This window comes from Bubalus kerabau, chromosome 5 (genome assembly GCF_029407905.1).
Source record: "Bubalus kerabau isolate K-KA32 ecotype Philippines breed swamp buffalo chromosome 5, PCC_UOA_SB_1v2, whole genome shotgun sequence".
NCBI lineage: Eukaryota > Metazoa > Chordata > Mammalia > Artiodactyla > Bovidae > Bubalus > Bubalus kerabau.
This window is the reverse complement of record NC_073628.1, coordinates 95,885,652-95,897,718: the sequence shown is the minus strand read 5'-3', so window position 1 is coordinate 95,897,718 and position 12,067 is coordinate 95,885,652. Positions and strand designations below refer to the sequence as shown.

The following is a 12,067-nucleotide window of genomic DNA, read 5'->3' as shown; positions in this document are numbered from 1 at the left end:
GGGCAAGCCGTGGAGTCCATCAACGGTCATCCTAGTGACAGTTGTTTTTCTACCCAGTGTCCTTTCTCTCTTCTTCTGGCCAGGGCACTCCATTGGACCTTTGGGGAACCAGCCCTCTCCAATTCTCAGCCCATGTGTTTCAATTGGTTACATTCCCTCCCTGGCTGTAAAGATGGATCACATGACTTAGGACTGACCAATCAGAGCACTACATTTCTCTGACCACTGTGATTGGTTCATGTGACTCAAATCAATCCAATGAGAACCAATCAGAGCTAACTCTTTGGACACAATCTCTCCTTTTTTCTTCTATTTTTTTTTTTAAATAAATAAGATTTATTAAATTTTGGTTATTTATTTAACTGCCTATTTTTTGATGCACTGGGTCTTCATTGCTTTGCCTGGGCTTTCTCTAGTTGCAGCAAGTGGGGGCTACTCTGTCGCAGTGCACAGGGTTCTCATTGCTAGGGCTCCTCTTGTTGTGGAGCACGGGGTTCAGGTATGAGGGCTTCAGTAAAACTGGGGCACACAGGTTCAGTAGTTGTGGCTCACAGGCTTAGCTGCTCCATGGCATGTGGAATATTCCCAGATCAGGGATCGAATCCATGTCCCCTGTGTTGTCAGGCAGATTCTTATCCAGCATGCCATCAGAGAAGTGCTTCTTTCTGCCTTTGAATCTGGGAGGGTGTGAGGATGGAACTGAGGAGCCGGCTGCCATCACTAGAAAGAGACAACTGAGAATCAAGCCAACAAAGAAGATATGGAATTGGAAGACACAGAAATTGAGCCCTAAACCAAGTACTGGAAGCACTGCTCACACCTCTGGATCCAGCCATACCTGAAACCGACTATCATTGGGCTTTTTACTTATTTGAACCAATTTCACCTTTCGCCTAAGCAAAAATCACTGTGAGTGGGACCCGTAGCCACTCAGGGAGTCTGCCAGTATCCAGTGCTGGTCAGGGCACCAGCTCTTGTCTGAAGCTCAGGGTGGTTCTAGGGGAACTCCTGACTGAAAGCCACAGACAAGCAAGCTCCATATTTGCTTTCCCTGCTCCTGGCTCCTGAGGTTTGCACACGCAATGATGGCTCCACCAATCAGATATTCCCCCAGACTCCCTGAGTGGCTGCGGGTCCCACTCACAGTGATTTTTGCTTAGGTGAAAGGTGAAATTGGTTCAGATAAGTAAAAAGCCCAGTGATAGTCGGTTTCAGGTATGGCTGGATCCAGAGGTGCGAGCAGTGCTTCCAGTACTTGGTTTGGGGCTCAATTTCTCTGTCTTCCAATTCCATATTGATCCAAGCAAGTGATCTGGAGTAGTGGGACAGTGTAATTTTCTTCAGTGGTAGCAGCAGCAGAGACTGTCCAGGCCCAGCAGGGTGGCCCAGGGTCCAGACCTTCCTGTGGCAGGATCTGGGGGCTGGGGGCCATCTGTATCCCATGGACTCTGCCCAGTTTTCAAGTCCAGTTTTTGGTAGCCCAGGCTACTCTGGGGCTTCCCAGGTTGCAACTAGTGGTAAAGAGCTTGCCTGCCAATGCAGGAGACCTAAGAGATCCAGGTTTGAGCCCTAAGTAAGGAAGATCCCCTGGAGAAGGGAATGGCTACCCCTTCCAGTATTCTTGCTTGGGAAATCCCATGGACAGAGGAGCCTGGCAAGCTATAGTCCATAGAGTCACACAGAGTTGGACACTACTGAAGTGAGTTAGCATGCAGGAGCACTCAACACGCACACAGGCTGTTCTGAGCTCCCAACACCCACTCTAGAAAGTCTGCGGATGGATTCTGTGTCTGCTGTTGAAGCCAGAAGTCCCCTGTGCTCTCAGGGAGGGGCTGGAGTAAACACAGACGGGAACAGCTCTGGGCACGTTAGACTCCTGCCTGGGTAGCCACTGTTCATGCCCTGAGCTGGCACTTCGTGAACTGTTTGGTGTTCCTTGGAGCACTTGGCAGAGTGCTGGGAACATTTTAGGAGTTCAGAAGTCGGTGATGGGGCGCAGTCTATCCATGGGCACCAGCTTTGTACCTTGGGAGCCTAAAGAGGGTGTGTCTGAGGAGGGGCTGGGGCACTGAAATAGTAGACACTCCCTCCCTCCCAGGCCATTGTCAAGAGAGCAGGGCTGACCCCAGCAAGCTCTGGAAGGAGCCTGTGTATGTGCTAAGTTGCTTCAGTTGTGTCCACCAGGCTCCTCTGTCCATGGGATTCTTCAGGCAAGAATACCGGAGTGGGTTGCCATTCCCTCCTCCAAGGGATCTTCCCGACCCAGGAATCAAACCCATATCTCTGGCGTCTCCTGCATTGCAGGCAGGTTCTTTACCACTAGTGCCACCTGGGAAGCCCTCTGAAAGGAGACTCACCTTAAATGTGTCTGATCACAGAAGAACCTCAGATGCCCACCTAGGCTGGTCTGACTTGGCCTACCTGCTATGGGAGCGGGGCTCACAGCTGGGCTGGAGGTGCTGGAATCTGACAGCGACGTGGATGTGGATCAGCCAGGGAGAAGCCTGGCTGGCTGGCCAGATAGCTTTGTTAATGAATAATGGCAAGTATTGTACTCCACTCGCTTTACACATAGCCATCCCTTGGTATCCACCGGGGAAGTGGTTCCAGGACCCCTGGATACCAAATTCTTGGATGCTCAAGTCCCTTATATAAAATGGTGTAGTATTTGCATGTAACCTTGGCACATCGTCCAGGCTTCCCTGGTGGCGCAGACGGTAAAGAATCTGCCTGCAGTGCAAGAGACCCAGATTGGATTCCTGAGTTGGGAAGATCCTCTGAAGGAGGAAATGGCTACCCACCCAGGATTCTTGCCTGGAGAATCCCATGGACAGAGCAGCTTGGCAGGCTACAGTTCATGGGGTCTCAAGGAGTCAGACAATACTATTAATAGATTACTTATAATACCTGATACAATGTCAATGCTATGTAAATAGCTGTAATACTATTTATAGATTAATACTATTTATGGGACCAATAGCCCTGCTCTCCAGTGAGCTGTTTGTGACAAAAGAGGAAAACACATAATAATCAATGCAACTAATACTATTAATAAATTACTTATAATACCTGATACAATGTCAATGCTATGTAAATAGCTGTAAATATAATGTAAATACTATGTAAATATTTGCTTGGGCAGCAAATTCAAGTTTTGCTTTTTGAAATTTCCTGGAATTTTTTTTAAAAAGTACTTTTGATCCACAGTTGGTTGACTCAACAGATTTGGAACCCATGATTATGGAGGGCAAACTGTTCTAGGCTTCTTATTCAAGAAGCTGTGAAACCCAGGGGTTAAGCACAAGGCCTTTGCAATTAGACTCTGGGGTTCAGATCCCAGATCTGCCAGTCACTATCCAGGTAGCAAGCCTCAAGTGATAACTGCATCACTCCCTGCCTCTGTTTTCTATGTATTGGAATATTTAAAAATGCCTGGAGAATCCCATGGACAGAGAAACTTGGAGGGCTACAGCATAGGGTCACACCGAGTCAGACACGACTGAAGCAACTTAGCGCTCACACCATTATTAAATACATATGAAGCACTGAGGGTCTGTCATGTACTAATCACAATTAATTTATTACTTTTATTATAAAATATGTATAATCTAAATGGATTAATTTATACCATGCTTGGTATTTATTAATTTACTTGTCATTTCATTATAATTACCTGAAATTTAGTAATACCAAGCACACATGCATTGATTATTATGTGTTTTCCTCCTTTGATTGTCACAAACAGCTCATTGGAAAGCAGGGCTATTGGTCCCATCCTACAGACAAGGAAACTGAGGCTTAAGGAGGTTAAGTTACCTGCTCAAGATCCAAGGATTGGAATCTCAGCCCCAAGGACTGAGATCCTAAGTCCAGACTCTCGCCCTCTCTGCAGGTTACATGGCTCAGGCTCCTCCAGCCCTGAAGCTGGCCCTCAGCCAGTGGGGACCAAGTGTTGATGTGGGTCAGATGAGAACCCACAGCAAGAAGCCCATGCTACGTGGCATTTGGGAGACGCTCTGCCTCATGTCGTTCTGCACGGGCCAGAACTGTGGACATGAACATGGCCCTGGGCAGCCTTGGGCCTTGGCTCTGCTCGTGGTCCCCGGTGTGACCTCCCCAAGCAGGATCCTGTTACATGGAAGCAGCAGCAAGGAACAAACACAGCTTGTGCTTCCTTCTGAGTGCTTATTTCCTTTGTCTTGTGAACACTGAAAAATGAAAAGAATGATAAGGATTTGGCTGGGGGGGGTGGAGTGGGGGTGGCAAGTAGGCTGGCCCAGAAAATTCTGCAGCCTTGGCTCAACCTACCAAGAGGGTGGTGTGAGGGAGTTTTTAAACTGAGTCCAAAGAAAGAGAAAGTCAAGTGGTGGCCTAGCTGGCCGGAGGAGTCTGAGGTCTCCTGGGTCATTGGGTCCCGCTTGGGGGCCCAGGACCCACCCCTGGGGGCAGAGGCTTCAGGCCCCAATTCTACTGCTGGTATCTCTGTGGTCAGACCACCAAACTCTGGGCGTCTCCTCAACGGCCAATATTTCTGGCTCCCACTGTTCCAGGTTGTGATCGAAAAGAAATGGAGAAAATGTGGGCAGACCAGTGTTTCTCTGCTTGGGGTGAATTATCTCCCTGTGGACATTTGCAGAAATGTTTCTAGTTGTCACAACTAGGAAGGGAAAGCACTCCTGGACTCTAGTGAGTAGAGACCAGGTGTGCTGCCAAATGGCCAGTGGTGCACAGGACAGCTCCCGACAGAGAGTCATCCTGACCGAGATGCCAGTTTTTCAGTCGCTCAGTTGTGTCCGACTCTTTGCAATCCCATGGACTGCAGCACACCAGGCTTCCCTGCCCTTCACCATCTCCTGGAGTTTGCTCAAATTCATGTCCATTGAGTTGGTGATGCCATCCAACCAGCTCACCCTCTGCTGTCCTCTTCTCCATTTGCCTTCAGTGTTTCCCAGAATCAGGGTCTTTTCCAATGAGTCGGCTCTTTGCATCAGATGGCCAAAGTATTGGAGCTTCACCAACAGTCCTTCCATATGAATATTCAGGGTTGATTTCATTCAGGATTGACTTGAGGATTGATGTGGAGGGTGCCATTAGGAGAAATCCCGGGGTGGCATCTGAAAATGTAATCATAAATGTTGGTTTTATTACTCAGGGGACCTATGTGGATGTATCCGGAAAGGTGACTGGGAGGAGAGGGTGTGTTGGTTGCCTCTGACAAAGGTTCTGTCTCTTCTTCACTCAGACAGCAAATATTTACCAAGTGTCGCCTGCGTCTTGCACTCTCCTAGGTCCTGAGAGGTGGACCTGCCCTTGGGCTCCTGGGGTGGATGGTTGAGAGGGCCAGAAAGACCGAGAGAGCAAGCAAATAATACTGACCCCGATATCCTTGGAAACAACTGTGGTAGACACACACAGTCGACACACAGATTTTTTTTTTTAGCCACACAAAGGCACAAAGTCCTGCCACAAGTTACGACTTGGAGGATGAACCCTGGAAACATTATGCAAAGTAGAGGCCAGACACAAAAGGCCGCATCCTGTGTGTGTGCTCCCAAAGTCGAGGTGCCAGTTGCACAACGCCGTGGCTACACTAAGCGCGTTGACTTGTGTGCTTTCAATGGTGAATTGTGTGCTCTGCGAATTTAACCTCACTAAAGCCATTCTATATGAAAGTAATAATCATAACAGCAAAATGGTGAGACGGGTGACGAGGGAAGCAAGTGAAGGCTGAGATGGAGCAACGTAGACCACGGTGGGCGTGCGGGGCGTCTCCCGGAGGCGACATCAGCAGAGGTGATGTCTGAGGCTGGCAGGCAGGGATGGGAGGTGCGTGTAGCTGCCCAGGGGTTTCTGGAGGCCTGTCTGTATGTCCAGGCTAGAGAGGGCCTTCCGCCTGATCATGCAGGTTGGATTTTGTGTACTTGGCCCCCTGACACCTGGCCTCAGGGCCCTGAAGAAACCCTCAGTCACAGCAACTTCAGTCCAGAGAACTCTGTGACCCGCCCCAGGTCACAACTGTGGAGGAGCAGCCTGCTCTCCTGCCAGCCAGTCTGGGAGGGTGGCTCTTTGAGGGCTCGGCCCTCGAGCCTGTCCACCCGAGGGGACCTGAGCACCCAGAGCAGCTTCCCAGCAGAGCCTGTGGGACTTCTCTTCCAGAACCATGGAGAGACTTAGGCACAAAGGGCCAGCCCAGAGCCAGCAAGGCTGGGAGGTGCCAGATAAGTGTCTCCCTCATCCCCTGCCACCCCGTGTGCAGGGGGATGACAGCGCCTGTGTGAAGAGCTTCCCCACCAGCCCCCGTCGGGCTCCTGTGCTCTGCCCTCCCCAGGGCCGTGAGTCTGAGCAAACTCTGGGAGATGGTAAAGGAGAGGGAAGCCTGGCGGGCTGCAGTCCATGGGGCCCCAAAGAGTTGGACACAACTGAGCGACTGAACAACAGCCACCCCAGAGCCTCCCTAGCCTCTGCACCCACTGCCTTGTTGGGGTCTTCTGAGCCACACTTTTCCTTCTGAGCCAGGCCAGGCCAGGCCCAGACAGTGGCCCAGAGTCCTGGTGGGGGGTGTCCGGATCCTGGCTGGGAGCTGCCAGAGCTGAGCTGCCGACATCGCATCGTCCGCTGGAGTTTCCCAGCCCAGGAGGCAGGAGGGGAGGAACGTCTGGGCCTTTCTGCAGGTGGGAAAGGTGACGTCACACACAGGAGATCTCAGAGCCAGTGGGGCCCCGAGTCTGGATTTCTCTCCCCAAATACCAGCGCCTCCCACCTCTTGGGGAGCCTCCTGGCCTCACAGTGGGCCGTGAGAAGCTGGGACTCAGGGGTCTGCCGCATTGTTAGAAGCTAAGGGCCTCAGGGGGGCCGTGAGGGAGGTAGGGGGGTACAGCTGGACCCCTCATGGCCGAAGGACAGGGCCTCGCAGGGCCCAGGTCTGGTCCACAGCAGGAAGCCCTCGGTTTATGAAGAGAAGTGTGTTAAGGAATGTTAATAGGTGGAATTGTAGTATAAGAGCCCCACTCACAGGGACTGAGAGCAGTGACCAGGGTGCCCACAAGCTGCTCCCAGCCTTCCTTCTGTGTCAAGGGACACTGTCACCTCCCGGCTTTGACAGAGATGAGGGGTGTCTGTGTACAGATTCTTCTCACATAGACTTCTGGGCTCTTATTAATAAGCCCCTACCTTCCATTTTGGAAGGCCTTTCTGGAAAGTGAGAAGAAATCCAGAGGTGTGGTAGTAGGGGGGTGAGGGAACCCCCCCCCCCCCAGCAACAGGAGCTCTGAAATGACCTTCATCCTCCCCGATCTCAGCCCCACCCCACCCCGCCACCAGTCCTGCGACTGTTCTCATCTCTCTGTGCTGCTTGGCACTTCGGCTGCAGACTTTGTGTACTTGTGACCCGGTTCTTTTTTGTCCCTTATCAACCTGAGGTGTCCCCTGAGGAATGGCTGTCCGCCCCATCAGAAGGTCTCTTAGTGGGGCCTGGACTGAGCCCTGCGGTCAGGCCAGGAGCGTTTTGTCACCTTAGTCCCTCCCTACCATCAGTTTGGCCCAAGGAGAAGAAAGCCCACTTTTTCCAAGCCTTCTGGCCCCAGAAGCAGGATGGTGGGCACAGGACTCAATTCTTGACCCCTTGCCAGACCAGAGAGCCCGGTCCCCCTGGAACCATGCCAGGATGGGCTCGCGTCTGGCGCCTCCCCGTACCCACCTCCAATCTGGTTCTCTTGGGAGATGGGGAGGAGCCTGGGGCAGGGCAACCGGGTCATTTCCCAGGGCCCAAGTCTTCTCTGCGGGGTTGGCACACCCTGTCCTGCCCCTCGGGAGATTCCAGGAGCCAGGGTTCAGTGCTTGTCACTCTCCTTCACTTGGCTAAGCCAAGGGACAGAATTAGCTCTTTGCTTCAACTCTCAAAGCTCTCCAAGTGGCCACTGGGGGAGCGAGGAGGACGCCGCCTCCTGGGAACCTGCCCAAGGCTTTTTCCCTGGTTCCTCTGGGAAAAGATCCAGAAAAATAAAGTATCTTAGCTGAGAGGGAAGGGGTAGGGTGGGACTGGGCCTGGCTGTCAGGAGCCCATGGGGCTCTGGAAAGATGCGACGTCCTGGTGAAGCCAAGACAGCAATTCTGTTCTCAGTGGGCCTTGGGGAGGGCCAGTTGGGCCCCTCACCCCCAGATCCACTCAGACCCCTGGGGTCCTCCCTGCATTCCTGGCCTGCAGGCCAAGTGCAATTTCACAGAAACCTCAGGAGTTGAATCCTCTCCGAAACGCTGTGAGTCCAGAAATGAGTCTGCCACTCAAGGTTGCTCAGAAAAGTCGGGGCTCAACAGACTGAACTCCCACTCCTTCCTCATCTATCCTTGCCCACTGAGCTGTGTCAGCCCGGGCCTATCTCCTGGGGCAGCCAGTGACTAGCACCTGGTCTGTGGCACCAGGACTGCGGGGGGCAGGCCACACCCAGCACACCCACCCACATTGTATTCACATGCCAAAGAGGGGCTACAACGCAGGCATGGGCCTTCCAGGCCTGACATCTGCAGGCCAGACCCTTTCATCAGCTTCTCCCCAAAACACACTTCAGTGACACAGATCCTCAAGGACCAAAATGAAAGTGGTGCGCCCCCCCCCCCCAACTTGCTATGGTAAGCCAGGGGGTCAGGTAGACCTGGGTTCAAATTCTGGCTCCGGTGTTCACAAGCGCTACAAACTTAAGCATGCAATTTCCCTGCTCTGAGCCTGTTTTCTCACCACTGAAGTGGTCTTTCTAATACCACCCTCCTGAAAGGTCAGTGCTTCTTTGGGGTTCTGCTCAGAACCTGGTGAGTAACACCTAGAGAGCCCCAGTCCCAGGGCTCTCCACCCTCTGCCTGAGTGTGTGTGTGTGCTAAATCACTCTAGTCGTGTTTGACTCTTTGAGATTCCATGGACTGTAGCCCGCCAGGCTCCTCTGTCTATGGGATTCTCTTGGCAAGAATACTGGAATGGGTTGCCATGCCCTCCTCCAGGGGATTCCCAGCCCAGGCATCGAACTCATGTCTTTTAGGGGTTGTGTCTTTTGCATTGGCAGCTAGGTTCCTTACCACTAGTGCCAGCTGGGAAGCCCATCCTTTGCCTACATTTCCATTTTTTTCCTTAAGTTCCTACAGACAGCTCCTTCCACAGTGTGGTAGATTGCAGTATAGTTCAAAATCACTGACCATTCCTCCAGGGGGATTGTATACCCAGCAGCATCCTCACTGTGTTTGACCATATGACCTGCTCTGGCCAAAGAAATGTGAGCAGAAGTGATGTGCATTGTTTCCAGGCAGAAAATTTCAGAGCCAGTGCATGGGTTCGCAGGTGTGTCTACTTCTGCCCCAAGATGACATCATCCCAGAAGGAGGCTTCTCTCTCAGCTGGGGCCCCAGAGTGAAGAGGACACAGAGCAGAGCTGCATCCACCCTCTATGGACAGAGGCAATGTAACACAAGCTCTGTTGTTGGAAGCCATGGACTTCTGGGGGTCATATACTGTCTGATACATATTGTGGCTCTTGAAAGTCTTTAAAGGGGTTCCTGAGAGTTGATTTTTGTCTTGACCACTGTTGGATACAGTGGATAAATAACACTTAAGATGTTAAGCTTTGCAGCTTGGCCGCTATTCGGGTGGTGCTCAATAGACAGTGGATGTGATCGTGACTTGGCATCTTTGCACACAGACCAGACTGATGACTGTTGAGCTGCAAGACTGTTCTTCCTAGCATGTGAGTTGTGTGAAGGTGCATGCTTTGTGTGATGCTCCAGCAAGCTTCTCCACTGGATTTTTGCCTGTGATTTTCTCTGTCATCTCCTGGAACCACTGCCTGCTTCTGTCCCTGACCCTGCCAACCACCCGCAAGAGCTGTGTAGATGGAGGTGCCTTAGATGAGATTCCATTGTCTGCCAGTCCCCTGGCAGTAACAGAGAACACACACAGGAGGAAACTCTCCCCATGTCTCCTTGGCTGCCATTTTCCCCATTGCCTGAATCCACGTCAAACCCCTCTGCCATCCCAGACTTCTCATTCTCCTTTGCTATTTCACTTCTAACCCCTGCGATCAGCTTACAGACCTGGGGGCCCACAGCACCCCCTTAGCACTGGCCTTGTTGTGCTGGTGATCTTCAGAGTTTTGGCTTCTCAGCAACATTCCCCTCTCAGCACATGCTAGGTAGACAGAAGGGGCTTGATAAAACCTGGTTCTTCTCTCCTGAGTTGGTGGCCTGGGGGCTTGTGGAGCCATGGCAGGGCAGAGGGCATGCCTCCATAGACTAGTTCCTGCTGGTCTTCCACGGATGCAGGTGGGAAGGCAAAGTGCCCCCCAACCCATGACTGTTGGGAGGACCCTGAAAGAGCTGGCAAGAAACCAGTTACTCCCTACCCCCATAGCCCTGGATTCCAATTTCTCTCCTGGTCTCTGCCTCTTTCTTGTCTACTCCATCCACGGCAGCTGGGGACCCTGAGCAGACCACTTCTCTCTCAAAGGGTGGGGTGTTATGGTTGGGATTGGTCCCCTCCCCACTGCCCACCAAGGACCAGAGGTCAAGGATTTCAAGAAAAACACTCGCAAAAGCTTTCTCTCTTTATTTTATATATTCCTGCCGTTCAACCAGTTTGCACAAGCTGAGGATGAGTGAATTTTGGAGGCGAAGGAGGAGCATGTGGGTACAGACCATCCTGGAAATAGTCTATGCACATTGCCAAGGCTGGTTAGACTTGAGAAGCGATTTAACAATAAACTCTACAGAATCAGAAATGTACAAAAGTGTCAAGGCAGCTGCTGGCTGATTTCTTGCCTCCTCATGGAGGTCAGAGTTATGCCCATCAGTCCTGTGCAAAGGTCCTGGGGCTGGCTAGGGGGGCAGCTGGATTCTTCCCAAGGATAGAAGCAGTCCTGCTCACCCAGCTGAAGTGTGCTGAGGGACAGGCATGTAGGTGTGTGCCCAGGTGCCCATGCCCCCTCAGGTTCCGTGGCTTTTGAGCCTGTTTCTCCGTCCTGTCTTTATGTCCGCCCTTTGAAAGTGTTCATGCAGGTGTAGGTTCCTGAGAATTTGTGGATCTCCTCGAGGGCAGCCTGTGGGAGTATGCTGAGGGAGGGAGAAAGGAAAAAAGAAGACGGTCAATGGGGGACCAGTGGACTGGTAGCCAAACAAGATATGTAGTTGAGTAGTGGTTCCCATAAGCTCTCCCAACCTCTCCTCTCCAACACACACCAGCTCCCCCCACAAGCCAACCCACCCACCCCTCCATGGAGGAAGGGCTTTCAAGTAAGTAGATAAATAAAAGTGAAAGTGTTAGTCGCTCAGTTGTGTCCAAATCTTTGTGACCCCGTGGACAGTAGCCCAGCAGGCTCCTCTGTCCGTGGGGATTCTCTAGGCAAGAATACTGGAGTAGGTTGCCATGCCCTCCTCCAGAGGATCTTCCTGATCCAGGGATTGAATCCAGGTCTCTTGCATTGCAGGGAGATTCTTTACCATCTGAGTCACCAGGGAAGCCCAGTATAAATAGTTTTTACAAGGTAAAGGGTAGGTATAAACAAACTTTCAAAGCCACAGTCTGAGCATTTTAGGGTCCATAATTATCTCAGAAATCTATGAACTCCAAATGCCACTTATTCAACAAGTATTTACTGTGTGGGGCTGAAAAGTTAGGTACCGGGTATCACCTTCTTGTTCCCCCCACTCCATGTGTTAACTTCTTTCTTAAGCAGCCACACTGCTCCTGATACATTTGCTACCAAAGTCTGTCCTATCTACCATTTCAAGATTCTCAGCCAAGTTTGCTCCACTCCAGAATGGTGTCTTCCTTTAGATGGGACCTCAGGTTTTACTTCTCACCCTTTATTTCCCTCCAGATAATAAAACACCTGCATATATTGAGTTGGCCAAAAAGGTCCATTCGGGCCCCATACGAAAAACTCAAACGAAATTTTTGGCCAACCCGATACCTTCAGGCCTTGACCTTCAGCGTGACACAATTTCCTGCTTTGTGGGAAATTTCCCAGACTCACCTTAGGCCTTTCCCCGGGGCTCCCTATAGCCCTGTGCTTCCCCAACAAGGCCTGGAGTT

The 12,067-nt window shown here is 51.5% G+C and overlaps 1 protein-coding gene across 1 annotated transcript in view; it reads right to left on the bottom strand.

Annotated features, from left to right (window-relative positions):
- Positions 1–10,567: 10,567 nt before the first annotated feature.
- DHRS3 (dehydrogenase/reductase 3) overlaps positions 10,568–12,067 on the bottom strand; it is a 48,811-nt gene continuing 47,311 nt past the window's right edge. The window contains exon 6 of the mRNA XM_055582269.1: positions 10,568–11,085. Within this exon, the coding sequence (XP_055438244.1) occupies positions 11,001–11,085 (85 nt within the window). The 3' untranslated portion in view covers positions 10,568–11,000. The remainder of the gene's footprint in view (positions 11,086–12,067) is intronic.